This window comes from Saccopteryx leptura, chromosome 7 (genome assembly GCF_036850995.1).
Source record: "Saccopteryx leptura isolate mSacLep1 chromosome 7, mSacLep1_pri_phased_curated, whole genome shotgun sequence".
In the NCBI taxonomy this organism is placed as follows: domain Eukaryota; kingdom Metazoa; phylum Chordata; class Mammalia; order Chiroptera; family Emballonuridae; genus Saccopteryx; species Saccopteryx leptura.
Genome location: NC_089509.1, coordinates 106911368 through 106930418, shown reverse-complemented (window position 1 = coordinate 106930418; position 19051 = coordinate 106911368). Strand labels below are relative to the sequence as shown.

At 34.4% G+C, this 19051-nt stretch overlaps 2 protein-coding genes across 5 annotated transcripts in view; both read left to right on the top strand.

Moving 5' to 3' along the window:
- Positions 1–14500, top strand: part of SPAG16 (sperm associated antigen 16) — a 204617-nt gene extending 190117 nt beyond the window's left edge. For 2 of the 4 annotated variants that reach the window (XM_066346111.1, XM_066346112.1), the window contains exons 14-15: positions 72–198; positions 14150–14500. In XM_066346111.1, coding sequence (XP_066202208.1) covers positions 72–198; positions 14150–14325 — 303 coding nt within the window. In that variant the 3' untranslated portion in view covers positions 14326–14500. The remainder of the gene's footprint in view (positions 1–71; positions 199–14149) is intronic. The other 2 variants (XM_066346110.1, XM_066346109.1) reach the window with 2 other exon arrangements.
- Positions 14501–15563: 1063 nt separating this feature from the next.
- LOC136378855 (von Willebrand factor C domain-containing protein 2-like) lies at positions 15564–18839 on the top strand. Its single transcript, XM_066346151.1, has 2 exons — positions 15564–16092; positions 18364–18839. The coding sequence occupies exon 2, from the start codon at positions 18444–18446 to the stop codon at positions 18837–18839; it is 396 nt and encodes a 131-aa protein (XP_066202248.1). The 5' UTR covers positions 15564–16092; positions 18364–18443.
- Positions 18840–19051: the final 212 nt, after the last annotated feature.

Genomic DNA, 19051 nt, shown 5'->3' with positions numbered 1-19051 from the left:
TGATTGATTGTACATTTTTGTGTATATATGTAATATACATATATACATTTTTTTTCTTATGGACTTTAAAGGGTCACATAATAGCATCCTGTGATTCCTGTGGAGTTATAAAACTATGGGACTTTCGGAAACTCTTACCAATTGTGTCCATTGATGTAGGTCCAAGTCCTGGCAATGAAGTGAACTTCGATCAATCAGGTAGGATTTTATTTAATATTTGTGACCAGTCTAACAACTTTAATGTTTGTTCTAACATTGTTTTCTGTTTCCACTTTAGTTTTTGAGTGTTTTCTCCTATGTAAATTTATGTTCTTACTATTACATTACAATATACAATATTATATTTCTTTGTATTTTGTATCCAATGTCAATTATGAATGCATTATATTTGTGATGTATGTAAAGGAAGAATAATAGAGGGGGTAGAGGGGATAAGTGTGTGTTAATGTATATTGCACAAGTTGCTAGCAGCATCATGCAAAACCTTGGAGCCTGTATCCCTTAGAATCACCATCCAAGGTAAGTGAATTGGCTTTTCTGGAGGCAAAATAAATGAGAGCAAAGAAGAACAAAATTTTGGCAAAGTAAAATGATAACATTTTTAATGGAATAATTTGGTCTTACAAAAGTTTAAGAAATTACTCCAGATTCTCTAAACTTTACAATTTATTTGAAATATATAGTATTGTTACAGTTATGTGCTCTACATTCTTTAATACTATTTGACTGTGTTTAGCATTTTTGTGAAATAATATACACATCAATCTGATAAAATAGTTTATTCTTGCTGATGGTAAATAGTATCGCAACTGATATTAACAACCATACAATGATTTCAATTGTCTATTTAGATGGTTAAAATTACAGTTAAATCTTTATCTTTATTGATAGCTCGTTCTAAGTAAAAAAAAAATGTGCATCTATTATTAGATAATATAACTTTCCTTTGCTAGTGTGATACCTGTTTTAAACTTTGTTTTGAGAATTTTTTAAAATTTTGATAATAATTTGTGATAGATATTGTAGAAAGCTATTTTAGATGAAGAAATTAAGATAATATATCTATAATGCTATATTTTAGAATAGTCCATATTAATTCTGAAGTCCAGATTTTGTAGTAATTATAGTAACATAAGAAAATTAATTGTGCGGTTTCATTATATTGCCATCACATAACTGAAATTCAGAACACAATAAGCTTGCCTTCTTAAAAAGACTTTAAGTTATGTTGCTGTTACAGATTAGTATATGAACTACCCTACCAACAATGGCTTCTTTAAAATTGTTTTGTTAATGTTTTTTGGCATTAAAACATTTATGACCAATTAGAATTCAAAATTAATTTTTAAAATTCTGTACAGAATAAAAAAATCTCAACTATGAGAATTTTATTTTTTATTATTTTTATTTTGTTTTGTTAATTCTGTTTCACACAGTTTTTAATACTGCTTAATGGGAACAATTATGCAGATTAATAACACTGAACAGGAACTATGTGAAATTATAGAATAGTGTAATTTTAACATAATTATTTTCTTAAAATATGCTCTCTGGAAGACAAATAGTTACAATGATTTTTTTTTTATTAAATTTAATGCAGTGACATTGATGAATCAGGGTACATATGTTGAGAGAAAACATTTCCAGATTATTTTGACATTTGATTATGTTGTATACCCCTCATCCAAAGTCAAATTGTCTTTTGTCACCTTCTATCTGGTTTTCTTTGTGCCCCTCCCCTCCCCCACCCCCCACCCCCATTGCCATGACATTCTTGTTCATGTCTCTAAGTCTCATTTTTATGTCCCATTTATGTACATTGGTTCAGAAAACCATAAATGTTTCAAGTGTATAACTCAACAAAACATCACCTGTACACTGCATCATGCACCCATCATGATGATATATATATCCTCAGGCCCCCAAACACCTCCTCGCTGATAGCTGTCAGCCTGTTTCATGTATCTATGCCTCTGTCTTTAGTTTGATCATCAGTTTATTGTGTTCATTAGATTCTACATATAAGTGAAATCATATGGTATTTGTCTTTTTCTGACTGGCTTCTTTCACTTAGCATAATAGTCTCTATGTACATCCATGTGTCACAGAAGGTAGCATTTTTTTCCTTTTTACGGCTAAGTAGTATTTCTGTGTGTAAATGTACTACAGCTTTTTTATCCACTCATCTACTGATGGGCACTTGGGCTGTTTACAGATCTTGGCTGTTATAAATAGTGCTGCAATGAACATAAAGGTGCATCTATTCTTTTGAATTGGTGTATCAGGTTTCTTCGTTTATATTCCCAGAAATAGGATTGCTGGGTCAAAAGACGGTTCTATTTTTAATTCTTTGAAGAAACTTCTTACTGTTTTCCACAGTGGCTGTACCAGACTGCATTCCTACCAGTAGTGCATGAGGGTTTCCTTTTCTCCATATCCTTGCCAGTCCTTGTTGTAGTTTAATTTATTGATGACAACCATTCTGACAGGCATGAGGTATATCTCATTGTGGTTTTAATTTGCATCTCTGATGATTAGTGATGTTGAACACTTTCTTATGTGTCTGTTGTTCATCAGTATGTCCTCTTTGGAGAAGTGTCTATTTCTGTCCTTTGCCCATTTCTTAATTGGGCTGTTTGTCTTTTTTTGTGTTGAGCTATGTAAGTTATGTATATATTTTGGAAATTAACTCCTATCAGATGTATCATTGGCAATATGTTCTTCCATTCAGTGGGTTCCCTTTTTATTTGTTGATGATTTCTTTTGCTATACAAAAGCTTTTAGTTTGACGTAGTCCCACCTGGTTATTTTTTTCCTATGTTTCCCTTGCCTGAGGAGATATACTGGAAAAATATTGCTCTGAGAAATGTCTAAGATTTTACTTCCTATGTTTTCTTTTAGGATTTTTATTGTTTCATGACTGAAAAGTCTTTAATACATTTTTAGTTTATTCTTGTGTATGGTGTAAGAACATGCTTAATAGAGATGTCACTGCTGACAATAACATGCTTATGTTAAAAGAAGAATCTTTGCTTTCATTTTCTACTGGAAATTCTGAAACCTATTTTTGAGCCTATTTTTTTCCTCTAAATCTTACAAAACTACCTTTTAGTTCTTTATATAGGTAGGAGACCAAACTACCAGTCACATTTTCTCATCTGGTTTTCAAGATAACCCAGACCAGGTGTCCCCAAACTACGGGACTGCAGGCCACATGCGGCCCTCTGAGGCCATTTATCCGGCCCCCTGCCACACTTCCTGAAGGGGCGCCTCTTTCATTGGTGGTCAGTGAGAGGAGCACTGTATGTGGCAGCCCTCCAACAGTCTGAGGGACAGTGAACTGGCCCCTGTGTAAAAAGTTTGGGGACCCCTGCCCCAGACCATCATATCATTGACATTTTTCCATCAGGGCATGAGTCGGGACTGAAGCAGAACTTATGTAGAATTTTGAAGTGACTGTGAAATGACTGCCTATTTTTCTGGAGTGCACTTCAAATTAACCCTGGAGCCTAAACTCAGGAATGGTTATTACCCAGCATTCGTACCGAAACCCAACACCGTGTGCAGAGTACCTTGCGATCACTCTAATTCAACTATCTCATTATTCTGCACCACAAATAAAATGTGTGAAATATAATCTTCCTCTCTACAAGCTCATATACATTTTACATTTCTTACAATTCTCTGGATATTCAGGTAATTACAGCGTCTATGTCCCATCTTCAGCAATAACCTACATCCAAGTAATTTGAACTCCTCCAGAAATCTTTTCCTCTAATTCTGCATGCATGCCCAGGGATGGAGCAGTTAGGAGAATGGACTGCCAATTGTGAATTGATGCTAAATGAATGGGTATGCTTTAAAAAAAAAAAAAAAGAGTCCTTTTCACTTGTGAGCTTTAATATACTCATCTAATTATAATGATTTCAAATTCTCTCAAGGCTAAAATTAAACTTGGCTTCCTGGATAGCCAGACAACTGGCTACTCTGCTACACTGCCCAGCTCCCGTTTTATCTCAGGTTCACTTTGAGTATTAATTGGTTAAAATAGTCATGTTCTGAATCCTGAATTAAATATCACTAAAAATATACTTTGAAGGGGCAGTTAAAATCCAACACCACCCAGTTAGAATGACAGCAGAGTACTGTCATTCTCTCTCAATGAAATGGGAGAGGCTGGCGGTTTGGGGGACCCTACACTGGTTTAGAGAAGAGCGTTGGTCACTCTGCCAGCGTCCGAGTGGATGGAATATGTGGAACCAAGGGGAACGTTAACAGAAGCACAGTTTCAATGAGAGAAAAATAAGAGTCAAAACAGGGGTCCAAAATCTAAAGGAGGCTTGACAAAAGTGCCAAGGCCACATATGAAACTACTTGGCATAGATGAAGAATACTTTATGAGAAAGGAGGCATGAAGCAAGAGCTGGGCAAAGCCCAGAGCTATTTCTGATATCTCAATCCATCAACTGAGGAAGGGACTTGATTGGATACCTGTGATTTTAGATATATACCCCGTTTCTTCGAAAATAAGACATCCGCTGAAAATAAGACCTAGTGCAACTTTTTTCAAGCTTAGAAATATAAGGCCTCCCCTGAAAATAAGACCTAGTGCATCTTTAGGAGCAAAAATTAATATAAGACACTGTCTTATTTTGGGGAAAACAGGGTAGACTGTTGTACATGGAAATAGAGTCACAAGAAATTATTGATGGAATTCAGTTTGGCTGGTTATGCTGATGTTTGTGATGACATGACTACAGTATATGAATAAATGTTGATTTTTTTGTTCAATAATAAGCATGAATTCTTGTTCATGGAAAAGTAAGACATCCTCTAAAAATAAGACCTAGCTCATCTTTAGGAACAAAAATTAATATAAGACACTGTCTTATTTTCAGGGAAACACAGTAGTAGCTTGTGGGAGCTTGTAAGATCTATAGGAGATACTATTATCACATTAAAGATCACAAAACCATAACCTCACCTTAAATGGGCTGTAAGCATACGGTTAAGAGCAGAGATTTCATACCAACATACTACCTTTTTACTGACCAAGGAATTTCTAATTTATTTAGTTAAATTTTATTTTCTCCTAGTTCTGTTGAGATTTAATTGACATATAACATTGAATTAGTTTAACCTGTACTATATTATAATTTGACATATGTATATATTACTAAATGATTACTACAAAATTTTAGTAAACACTTATCACCTCACATAGTTATAAATCTTGTGTGTGTGATGAGAACTTTTAAGATCTACTCTCTTATATACAATATAATATTGTGAACTACAGTCGCCATGCTATATGTTTATTAAATTCATAATTGGAAACTTTCACCTTTGAATACCTTTACCCATTTTTTCCCAAGCCCCACCTGTGGCAATCAACAATCTGTTCTCTGGATCTACGTTTTGTTGTTTTTAGATTTTACGTAAAAGTGAGATTATACTGTATTTGTATTTCCCTAACTCATTTTACTTAGCATAATATCCTGAAGGTCTGTCCATGTTATTGTGAATGGCAAGATTTCATTCTTTTTTATGACTGAATGATTCCACTGTATGTATATGCCACTCAGAGGAAATGTACCACCAGGACCGTGCAGTCATTTTAAAGCAGATGGTGGAACAATTTTCTGATGGACACTACCATCGGCCAATTCATAGAGTGTGGGCCAGGACATTTATTCTGTGTTTTTTTATCTGTTTCCTACTTAAAATGGATAATGTTCTCTAATGAAAATCTTTGTATTATTATAGTTTCTACAGTACAAGCTGCATCCACATAGGCAACATTTTCTTTTCCTTTCCCTTCCCTTTCCTTTCATTCCCTTCCCTTTCTTCCCTTCCCTCTTTTGGAAGTCAAGGTAGAGCTCTAGAGTGGTAATTCTAGGAATCTAATTTTTGAGTTTGAGTCTGACCTGTGGTGGTGCAGTGGATAAAGCATCAACCTGGAATGTTGAGGTTACCAGTTTGAAACCCTGGGCTTACCTGGTCAAAGCACATATGGGAGTTGATGCTTCCTGCTCCTCCCCTTTCTCTTCCTCTCTCTCTTTCTCTCTTTTTCTTTCTCTCTTCTCTCTCTGAAAAATGAATAAATAAAATCTGAAATAATAATAATTTTCGATGTTTGTGATTATTTTCAATAGCAGCATGACTTATTATATCAATTATTGGCATAAATAACTGCTCCTTATACCAGTATACAAATCTTAGTATTTTACTTAACTGCATTAAATATTAAAAAGCACATAGTGTGATTCACACAAAATTATGTACAAGAGTTAAAGACTTTAAGAAGACATTTAAAGTGTCTACTTTTCAATACCTAATAACATTTTAAACAGTATGTATTTTACTTTTGAAATTATAACTGAAAATGTTCTGTTGTTCTCATGAAGGTTTCAAGTCTGTTTTTTTAACCTTTTATATTTAGGAGCTTTACTTATCATTACTGACTATATAGCTGCTAACATAATTACTTAAACACACTGTATATAAACATAGTTCTAGAACAATTTGGATATGTCTATAATAATCAAACATATTTTAGTTCTAAATATAAAAAAATAACTACATAGTAAAGATGCTCTTATATGAATAATATTATTAAAACTTAGAATATAATTTTTCAAATATACATAATGGCGAAAATAGTTTAACAAACCCATTTACCCAAAATCCAGGTTAAACAACTATCAAAATTTTGTCAATTTTGGTTCATCAATCTCTTCCCATCACATTTTCATGTGTTTTATTCTGAAGCAATTTTCAAAGAATACTTTTTAAGTTTAAACACTGACTACCACAAAGATAGTATACTTGTTGTTTTTTTCTTTCAAGATAATGACTTCACAAAATAACCTTTATCTATTTGGCTTATATATAATAATATGTTATATCTTATGTCTGAAAATGGTGTTTTATTTTAGAAATAACTAAAATACTTCTTTTTTTTTAGTATGCAGAACTTTTTTTCAGAGCCACAGCAAGGTCTTTTGAACCTTGTGACAATCATATGCAAGATTGTCACTGAAACTTAAACTATATCAAACTGGTAGATGAGCCCTTAAAGGACAGTTTTCTTAGGTTAGTTCTTCCTGAAAATACTGAGATTATTGAAAAGCCTTAAATAAAATGTGATATGTTTCCCACTGTAAGTATTATAACACTTTTATTCTCTAACAAAGGAAAGTCAGTGGGACTTGCTGGGATGGTGTTTCTTTTGGGGGCATAGATGAATGCCTTCCAGATATTATGTAATAATCAGAGTATCTAGTTAATGCAAAGAAGGCCTGACTTTATGGAATAGTTTCCATTTTCTAACACAGATTGCTTGTCACAAGTTATTTGGTGCTTTCTGTTCCTTTGCGACTATAATTCCCACTTTATCCCCACCCTCCCTGAAGTTTTTCTTGGATTTTTTCTGCAATTTTTAGCCTCACTGTAAATCAAGAGACTATAAACACTGACTTCTGTTTACTATGAAATCAGCACAATTATTTTATTAAAGCCAAATAAAGTTTATTTGCATTAGAGTATTTTGGGAGGCAAGAATATGGAATGAGATGAATTGCCAAATGAAAAATAAAAAAATAAACAAACAAAGAGAAGCATCATTTCAGTGGTCTAGAATATGGCTTATTTTTTAAGTGCAAAAATTGGCTCTGGTTTTACATGGCAGGCATGACTATCTGAAGTAAGGTTCATTTGTTTGCTTTCGTGCAAAGTCCATTTCTCTTCAACAACAGCATCTTGATCTCCTTTTGGGTTTCTGCATACTCGCAGTTGTAGAGAGCTCTCAGTCCTGGTCTGGTCCATCACACCCTCCCACATACCAACCACAGTAGTTGGTTCAGAGATAATGCATGTGATCAAAGCTGGCCAATGAGGGAGTTTTTACCCAATATAGACCTGCTGGGTAGTAGAGGAGTCTCTCCATAGATGCTGAATTTGGAAGACTATGAACCTGAACCTGCTACGGCCACCAAGTGGAGAGAAACTGCCTGAGAGCGGATTCACACTGCTGAAAACAGAGCTGAGGGACAGAGACATGTGCTCTTGTGACATCAGTCTACTTGCTGGGTTCAGCTGTCTCTGATTTTACTCTACATATATATATTTCTGTGTTATAAATATATATTCTAGTTTTTCTCTTTGCCACTTTGAGTTGACTTTTTTCTCTTGCAACTGAAAAATGTCCTAATATTCCATTTATTCAGAAAACTTAAAACTTTATTTTTTTTAAAAATTAATTGCAACATTACCTTGGTTATTTTTACATCTCATGTACCTAATTTATTTATGTCTCACAAAACCATACATTGGTTTTGTGAACCAATGTCACCTTAATAAATTCAATGAAAATAAAGAAATAATTTGTGTTTCATTTTAACCCAAGCAGTCATCAGTGCCCTTAATCTCAAACTGTCTCCCAGCTTTTAGCAAATGCCCATTGGTACAAGTGGAATGTCGGATTCAGAGGATAAGAACAAGAAAGTATGAGCCCTGGCCAGTTGGCTCAGTGTAGAGCGTTGGCCCGGCATGTGGAAGTCCCGGGTTTGATTCCTGGCCTGGGCACACAGGAGAAGCAACCAACTGCTTCTCCATTCTTTCCCATCTCATTTTTCTCTGTGTCTCTCTTCCCCTCTCTCAGCCAAGGCTTCACTGGAGTAAGGTTGGCCCGGGTGCTGAGGATGGCTCCATGGCCTCTGCCCCAGGCGCTAGAATGGCTCTGGTTGCAGGGGAGCAACGTCCCAGATTGGCAGAGCATTGCCCCCTGGTGGGCTTGCTGAGTGAATGCCAGTCGGGCACATGTAGGAGTTTGTCCCTCTGCTTCCCAGTTTCTCACTTCAGAAAAATACAAAAAAAAAAAAAAAGGAGAAGAAAGTATGATGGAAGTAGACTGAGTAAATAAACTAATCACATTTTTCTTTAAATTTCCTGTGAGGTACAAGCCAGGTGATCAGAATACAATATACTAGGATATTACTTAAAATTTCCAAAAAGACACCTTCACAGAATTATGAGTTAATATAACTTTATTTTACACTTCCCGTAGCAGCCAAACTAACTTAGCTTTCTGGTATAACTACTTTCCTTTGTCTCCTGGCTACAGAATAGAAAGGGTTTAGAGACAATCTTGACTTGGTATTCTTGCTCTACTAGATCTGTTATCTTAAAGAAAATACTTAACTTTACTGATTCGGTATCTCATCTATAAAATGAAAATAATATTTTCTTCACCTGTGGTTAAAGGGATTACATAATATAATAAAAATATTCAGGAAAAAGGAGCTAATAAATGAAAAATATTGCCTTTATCTTTTATCAATCACTTGAAATCATTTTGAAGGTCAAATACCAATGAAATGTTAGGTCTTTGTATTTCCTCAGGTCATGAATTATGAAAGATTTATAATCTCTCTATAATAGAGAATTTTATCGTTTCCTACACATCAGCAAATACAGGAATGCTATCTTTGAACTAACTTATTTAGCTACTGCAAACTCACACAAGACTTTTACATTTGATAATTCAGTCATCCTTTTCTTCTTTGGGTGGGTGGGGTATATCATCTTGACCATAATTCTTTTCTCATATATTTACATCTTTTTTTTTTTTTTTACAGAGACAGAAAGAGAGTCAGAGAGAGGGATAGACAGGGACAGACAGAAACAGAGAGATGAGAAGCATCAATCATTAGTTTTTCGTTGCGCATTGCAACACCTTAATTGTTCATTGATTGCTTTCTCATACGTGCCTTGACCGCGGGCCTTCAGCAGACCGAGTAACCCCTTGCTCGAGCCAGCGACCTTGGGCTCAAGCTGGTGAGCTTTTGCTCAAACCAGATGAGCCCTCGCTCAAGCTGGAGACCTTGGGGTCTCGAACCTGGGTCTTCCACATCCCAGTCCAATGCTCTATCCACTGCGCCACCGCCCGGTCAGGCTATTTATATCTTTTTGACTGTAACTATTCATAGTTTAGTGGTGCTGATTTATAATTAACCACCTTTATCCAATGGACTATGTTGCCCTGGAGTAGGAAAGAATGAGTTTCTAAAATAAGGATACAATTATAATAATTTCACCACCTCAACATTAATTAACAAAAGCCAACATCATTTTTCCCCATTGACAAAAGTCTGCATTCAGAAAGGGGGGAATTCCTCCATAATGAAGTTGGTGTTGACATGACTATTCATGGAGAGAAAAACTCCTAAAATATTGGAATTCTAAGTCTTTGAGTCTTAAACTGTAGCAAATGTTATGGATTAAATAGTGAAAAAATGAGAAATGCGAAAGGTGGTTTTATTACTTTATAATAAAGTTTTAATTGAATTTGGGTACAAAATATAAGCCTTCAGGGCTTTCTATCCTCAGGAATAATGGGGAAGAAGAGGCCACAGTCTGTGAAGCACACTTTACCATAGCTTATCTGATCCCTAGAACTGAACTGAAGCTAGATTTTCTTCTGACATCAGCAAAAGTTTTTCTGAAATGTTTGCAAAGTTTCAGGTGCATGGGTGTCTGTGAATAAATATTATTTCAACACTGATCAGCTGCATAGGTAAAGACCATGTGAGGACACATGTCTACAAGGATTTCTTAATGAAAGCAGGTGGTTTGATATTCTAAATATATTGAATAATTAGACTATTTTAAGGACTTTAGGCACATCTCACAAAGGATTTCTGTAATATTCAGAAAAGAGCTCATGTAGGAAAGCACCTGTTCAAGAAAATACTTATTCATACTCTCCTAATAGGAGGAAAATATTTTTCAAACTATATACAGTAAGGCCAAAAGTTATGTCCTACTAAGGAAAGACACTTTTTGGATTTATTTACCTGCTAAAGTTTAGAAATTTCTGCAATATCAAAGAAATACCTTCCTAACAACAGTGGATTTCATGTGAAAGACAAAAAATAATTACTGTATTTGTTTAAAACTATTCATTTAGGAAAAACATAAAACATACTCTGTGGATACTTCATTAAATAGCATTCCATATCAAGTTTAAGTAATGGGGGTTTTTATCTTCAACCTCTGTTATATTCATTTAATATATTATTTAATTTCTGAGTAAGGTAAACATATCTGCTTGACTCTGGTCCTAAATAAAGATATTGAAGCTTTCTATTTTTGTGTTTATGACATGAGTTTCTACCCAGAGGAATTTGAAATGCATTTTTTAACCTATATTTATACTTTGATACCAATAAATCTTTGTTCAAGCAGTACTAACAATAGAAAAGTTAAGACACTTAGTAAATGTATATCTAGTAAAAATTCTGAAAAAGTTTATAAATTGATACCAACACCTAAGCACTTAAGCAAGTCAAATTCCAAAGTAATATATTTCTTTTTATTAAATATATTGATCAGCAATAGGATGCAAAATAAACTAATTCAAATTTTACATCTCTTTTTTTTTAATTCTGAGTAATGACTCAGGTCGAGTCATTAATGTAGTTCCTCGATACTTCAATAGTTTCTTGATACTTTTCATTTTGGGGCTTTTTAAGAAACAACCGATACCTTTTCACATGCATTCTAAAAATCAATACAATTAATCAATAGTGCTATCCACAGGTAATAAATGCTGAAAAGCATTTCTGCCTATCTATATTGATTGAGAGAATTACTTCAAATTGCTTGTGATGTGTATAAAAATCATTTCCTTATTGATCTAAAACTCTTTTCTTTTCTGATATATTTCATATATGGCCCACAATTATTCTAGACTTCATTTTTGTGTATCTATGATAAAAAGTTTCGTATAATCTGTATGTAAGAATAATTTAAATGAAATATAAAATGAGTGGTTTTGTTTTGTTGGGGAAATAACTTTGCTTAAAATTTAATCAAGCATGCATAATCATAAGAAATTACTGAAGTTATTTTAATGAGAAATGTAAGATGTATTTCATTCACATTTTCATTATTTAGAATAAGCTTAAAGTTTTGAATCTGCTTCTATTTCTGATAACAATTCTATTTAATCCAGAATGAGGCTATTTTTGATGGAATAAATAGTAGAAAACAGCATAGTTACAGTTATGTTGATTCATAATATTGCTAGAAAATTATATTTTTGTAGCAGGAGTAAACATGCATGTGAATTTTGTGACCTTTTTGGTAATATCTTTGTTAAGTGAAAAAACTCCTAGCCACGAACAGCAGTGTGGGGGGTGCTAAGAAAGGAGAGGTGGCAGGAGGTGGAGGAGGGCATATGGGGAGAGATGCTGATGGGCAGAGACGGGAAGTGGTGAACACACAATGCACTGTACAGATGGTGTGTTCTGGAATTGTGCACCTAAAACTTGTATCATTTTGTTGACCAGTGTCACTTCAATAAATTCAATTTTAAAAAGTGTATAGACATAGAGTAATAGGAAAAGTATGTCTTCTAAATTAACTTTCTAAACAGTGTGTTTACAATTTCACAACATTTAATGAGTCACATTAATTAATGATCTAATAAGACTCTAATTACTTTTGGCAAAAAACAATATACGTTACCACAGCTGCTTGGTTAGCAGTGATGGCAGCTGATGGTTTCCTGGGTAAATCTTACTAGATCAATTAAGAAGTTTTCCAGGGAAGCTCAACTTCTAACTTTTGGTATATTAACTAGCATTGTGAATTATTCCCCCAATAATAAAAATATTGAAAGGTTCCTATTAACATGACTCAGCACATTTCATACACTGCCTATTTTCCTTCTCTAACTGTTCCATTACAAACTGATATTATTCTGTCAAATGAATACATTACCAGCGGAATGTGTGGCTGAGCCAGTATCTTCTTAAAACTGGACCACCAGTTTACTTTATTAAAAGGTTTTATTCATCTCATATTTTTTATTTTGAATGTCTGGGAATGTGAACTGTAGTATTGACAATTGATATCCCAATATCTCTATCTTAGATAATAATTTTTTATCAATCTAACAATTTAATTTTGTTTTTTTTTAATTCTGAAAGAATCTTTAATGCAAAACAAATATTTTAACCAAACAAGACCTATTCCTTTTTTTCCGTCAAAACAATTAGTGTATTCCCAGAAAGCTAATTGCACAGTAAGATTCTCCGAGTCAATAAGGGCTATTAGGGTAACCACAGAAGTGAAACTTTTAAAATATTTCTTAAACTTAAATAGAAATTAATTTTAAAGTAATCCTAGGAGCAAGCAAAGATTCAGCTGGATATCGGAGCTCCACACCCAGGAGATGTTTACTCTGACTCATGCTGTATTTTAGTGAGGACAGCTTCATCGCAGTGGGAGAGACGACATTGAGCCGATCAATAAACATTCGTCTGGAAGTATTAGGGTATGACGTCGAGGATAAAGAAGAGCGTGACTCTTTGGAGTCACACAGATCTCAAATACAGACTCCACTATTTACAAGCTGTGTGGCCTTCGAGAAGTTTTTTTATCTCTCTAAGCCTCATTTTCCTCCTCTATGAAGCAGGATATGTGCTAGCACTGCCCAGTTGAATTATAATGTTAACGGAATTTTGAATTTTAAATTAAAGTATAAAAATTAATGCTATTCCTGAAATGGAGTTATTTTTATTTTAACTCAAAGAAATTTGTTAAGTGTCACAGTTTTAAGCACAAATGTGTTATTATAGTTTTAAGTAACAATTTAGTATAATAATAAAAGTTTAAGATTAACACAAATTTTAAAATATAAATAACTCATAACTCATTCTATATATGTATCTTTGCCATAAATACATTTGAACTATGTTTAACAATTTTTCACAAATACATTTATAAAAGAAAGCTGCGTTGCTTAGTGCTTTCAAGTTCATCTTCTCAAAATTATTTATTAATCCCAAATATAATGACACTAGCAGAACATTTGATGACCTGTGCATATAAAGTAGGTAAAACATTAGGGAATTTTTTCTCATTTAAAATTTTTATAATTTAATCATTGACATGTCTTAATTTTGACTGGAATTATTTTCTACACTGACAGGAGTTAGTTCATATGTAATGATTGATACCTAACATAAAATGAGTTTGTCGAATTAAAATGGAAACAAAACTGTATATTCTACTGCTTATAAACTGTGACTGCTTGAAATACAACTTTGATATTTTCCTCTCTCTCCCCCCTCCCTCTCAGGTCAAGTATTAGCTCAGGCAAGTGGCAGTGGGATTATCCATTTGCTGGATCTTAAATCGGGGAAGATTCACAAATTGGTGGGCCATGAGAATGAAGTTCATACAGTCGTGTTTTCTCAGCGTGGAGAGAGTCTGTTTTCCGGAGACTCTGACGGCACTGTTCGGATATGGTCTTGATGGTCAGCATGCCCCACTGCAGAGGTATTCTCTTTAAGGCTTGAAAATGCCTCAGATAGTCCCAAACCAGTCAAGACCTGCTTAAATATTCCAGCAGGTAACATTTACAATTTGCTTTAAAACATGTTTTGAACAAGTATTTTAATGTTCACAATGTTACCAATAAAAAAATAATAATAAACTTTCTACTCATTTATTTGTGCCTGGGTCTTTCTTCTTATTTTGATACGATTTGCTAGGGGTTTGGAAGAAACAACTTTACAATGACGCCTAATGACAGACTAGATGAATTACAGGAGATTGATTTTGAATGTTAGAGAACAAACTGCAGGAGAACCAGGCTACTTTTTAAAAAATCAAATTCAAGCTGCAGGAAGACCTGAAGTTTAACCATGTAGCAGAGGAAAAGTGTGTCTGCAACCAAAGAGTCAATTAGAATTGGGGACCATGCATTTTTACAGATTCTTTGGCAACAATTATGCTTTATCTATTAATAAGTATCAGAGACTGCAGCTGGCTTAAATCTAAATGCAAGGCTCTTCCGGAACTTTTATCTCTGCAGCTCATCCAAAGAATGCATTAAGTATAATTACAATGTTTGGTTTTTTATTATTTTATTGTAATTTCAATGCAAATAAGTGTCTCGCACGTAAAATACCTCCCCCCACCACCCCCGCCAATGCATGCATCAGCTGTATAAAGTGCGACTGCTTAGAGAACACTAGCCTGGTCTAAAGGAGCAGCTCGGGATTTCAACCGAGATGGGCTCAGAAGCCAGTTGGCGCTGTCCGTGGTGCTGAGGAATTCCCGGCTGCCGGCAGAATGAGCTCCAGATCAGCAGTCTGCAAACTGCTCGTGGTGATGCAGAAAACCAGCTAAAGTTGCTCCTCTTCTTCACGTCCACAGTTAGTATTTTCTGGTGTGTAAGAGGGGATTCGAGCAACATATTGTGGATGATGCCACTGTTATTGCCAGCAGAGAAGGCTTTACGCTACAGCATGCTGTTGCTGTTTGTGATCTGTAGGGAAAGAAGCAGAAGGTATTTTGTGGTTCCCACCTGAAAAAATGAAGAATGTGAAAGCTGAGGCTGTGATTACCTTGGAAAGGAGAGGGGAGGGGGGCAGGGGAAAGGGGAAAAGGAAAGGGGGAAGGGAAAAGGAGAGGTGAAGGGGGAGGGGAAGGGGAGGTATCCTGCATCCCGTCTCCTGTGGCCTGACTAACCGACACCCCAGTGCGTACCTGCGTGCGGGCAGGTGGTACTTTTTGAAAGAGCCACACTCAAGGGATCAAAGAGCCGCTTGTGGCTCGCGAGCCGGTTTGCGGACCACTGGCCTAGCCAAATCACCTCTACTGCCGTAGCAAACACTGTGTACGTGAACTCATGTGTGGAGGAGGCGTAATCAGCCGGGAACTTTCATAGAAGGATCTGAGAAAATGCTAAAATAAGTTCAACATGATTCTGCTACTGGGGTCTGGATTTCTACAGGACCAACATTTTTTTTTTTTTTTTTTGCTTTGAATTTTGAAGACAGATCCAAAGCATATTTCTTATGTGTGTCTGCTGTATTTCTCTCTGTAAGGGCGAGAGACTGCTTCTTGACTGTGGTTTGAAATGGGAGGTAGAGAGAATGGATTGCTTTAATTCAAGCCTGAAAATGCATTTTTTTTTATAATTAAAGAGGAACTACTCTCTTAAAACATACCTGATCTTTTAGTTCATATTGGTCTATGACCCCCATCACCACCATTAACCTCCAGAGTGATTAGGTAAGTGAATCTTATGACATGAGTTATGTTCGTTTTCTCAATGAAATAAATACAGTCATTTTAAAGCATATGTAGCAGCGTGGGCAGGGAGGAAAGTTTAGCTGGAAAGTGATCCTCTATTTAGCAATGTTTGCTTACTTATTAAAAATTTCCAGATACACATCTTATTGGATTTCTGTAATTTTTCCTGCTAAATAGTATCTTAAACTGCAGCTCAGTTGTGAAGAGAAAAATATTTTAAAGATACCCTAAGAACTTTGTTATATTAAAAAGAAAACCTTGTTTTCTTCATGCAGATTTTATAAGGTATTTCATATAATAAAAGCACGTGAATGTTTAGATATTATACCCCCTTTTTACCTTTAAGTTTACATTTACCATAACCTGACATTAATGCCTACCTGTAGCTTTCAGAGAAATCATTTCTGTCTATGTCCTTTTGAAGCAGAATGATATGGGTATTTTATATGGCTTATCTTGCATGTATTGACTGGTACTATTGGAATACTATAAGGAAGAACAATAGATTTTTTTCTTCCAAAATAAACTTTTCAAATATGTGAGAGATGTATAAAATGTATGCCTTAATTAGTAATATATATATATGCTTTTTCAGAAGCTTCTGTTTATATTTGTAGCCTCTGTAGTAATTTAAGAGAAAAGAATGCTTTGACAAAGGGAGCTTCCAGCTTCTCAAGTAGAATTATAGGTTTGCATTTTTTTGTTCTGTCATGACTCATTATTTTTGACATAGTTCAAAAGAAATCCATCTTATTTATCATTACCTACTCAAAAGGAATTCAAATATCAGAGAGCAGTTTTCTCTTGAAGAGAGAGCATGAATATACTACCTTTCATTTTACTATTACTAGGATTTGATGTCTAACTTAAAATGCTAATTTTATAGTTCATGAAGTTTCCTAATGCCATCTTTATCTTATTTAAAAACATTTTCCTTACATTGGACTAAAAAGAAATGGTTTATTATTGCTCTTATTATAATCTGAAAATAAACCAGTAAATAATAAGTATAAGTGATCTGAAAATATTCTATATACAATTTTAGTGATATTTGGAATAAAGCCAAAAACATTTAAACAGATAAATGATCTATTTGACATTTTCATTTATTATTCCCTAAAGTCATTTTACCCAGAGCCTTTGTATAAGCTATTTACTTTAAATGTTTAAATGAGAACTCACTAGAAATGCTCCACACAAGCACTAATACTAAGTTGACAAGAGTCAATGCTACCAAACTAATAAGGGATATTTTCTATGAATAGTAACATCTTCTTACTATTCTGTGAAACCAATAAAGAGTTTTACTCTGGTTTTCTTTGTGCAAAATATCTTTGGCATATCAAGAGAAGCATGTTTTCAAACTATTCAAAGGTATTAGATCTTAAAATAATCCAATCAAATGGTATTAGATGAATACTAGATTCAAGTTGCTCTAAAGAAATCTGATATATCTTTCCTGCCCACTAGGAGCTTACTCTGAGTAGAATAAAAATGTGTACAATATTACAAATAAGTTTATTTTTAATAAATTATTTTAAACACAGGAAATTCTTTTGTATGCTTTTTTTTTTAATTTTCTTTCTCTTACTCACTGTGGAATAGTTACACTATTTTTTTTTTCTTAGCTAAGTTTCAAAACCCAGGTTTATGTTGACTGAAACAAGTAACCCATAATGAGACCATTGTTCTCCGATTATGGACATGAAGAAGTAGGAAGGCCTAGTATACTAGCTCCATCCCAACTATATTTTACATTCAATTGTTGTTTCTTCCCTTTCTCTTCAAGTAAATTTTTCTCACTAATGTCTTGAGTTTTCATACAGATAGTTATAACACACAAATATATATATTTGACCACTGATATTACTATTTAAAGAACAATAAAACATGTGGATTCAATCATTCTTGAGTTATTTGTAAGTAACCATCTGTAAAATATCAAGTTTTGAGGCTTAGTAAAATTATTTCTTACAATTTAGACAAAGCCAGACCTCTGAAATTCAGAAGCTAAATTCAAGTTGTAGGTTCCAATGTGAAATAACTCCACAAATGACTAATTTTAATACATATATTGCCAAGGATCGACTCTCCAAAATTCATAATGAAGTATAAATAGTTGTATGGACTTAGTCTATTTGCGGTCTATCCTCCAAAAAAATCCCAAATAAAAAGGATAAGAGCAGAGGCTTAAGTAAATCTACATTTTCTTTATATATGTCAAATTATTTTCTTAATATTTATTTTGAGCCTACCCCTCTTGTATTCCCATGGAAGGAGCTGAGTATATTTAATATTAGGAGCACATCCAGAAGCCTTTGAGGAGGGGGATGGCTCTTCATATTCATGAAGCTTGCATACTTCTGTTGGTCATCCCTGGATTGGTCACTTCTGCTGCCATCAGTCATGAAGACTATCCTGCTGATGAAGGTGACCAGACCTCCAGTAATGACAATCTGATCTTTGATGACTATCGAGGGAAAGGGTGTGTGGATGACAGCGGCTTTGTATACAAGTTGGGAGAACGATTTTTCCCTGGGCATTCCAACTGTCCATGTGTCTGTGCTTTAGATGGGCCTGTATGCGACCAGCCAGAATGCCCCAAAATTCACCCGAAGTGTACTAAAGTGGAACACAATGGATGCTGTCCTGAGTGCAAAGAACTGAAAAACTTTTGTGCATATCATGGGAAAATTGACAAAATCTTGCAGGAATTTAAGGTATGAGCTACTGTCCATATTTATTGAATACTAACTTTCCACACCACATACTTAGTAGATTACTACATTAAAATTAAAACTGAAAAAACATTTTAAAATTTGCCTTTAATTTACAACATAATGTTAGAGTTAGGTTAAGTACCACTGTAATCAACAAATAGCCAGTTGGTTTGTTGACCAGTACCTACAGGGTTCCATAATAATTGTTTCCTTCAGAA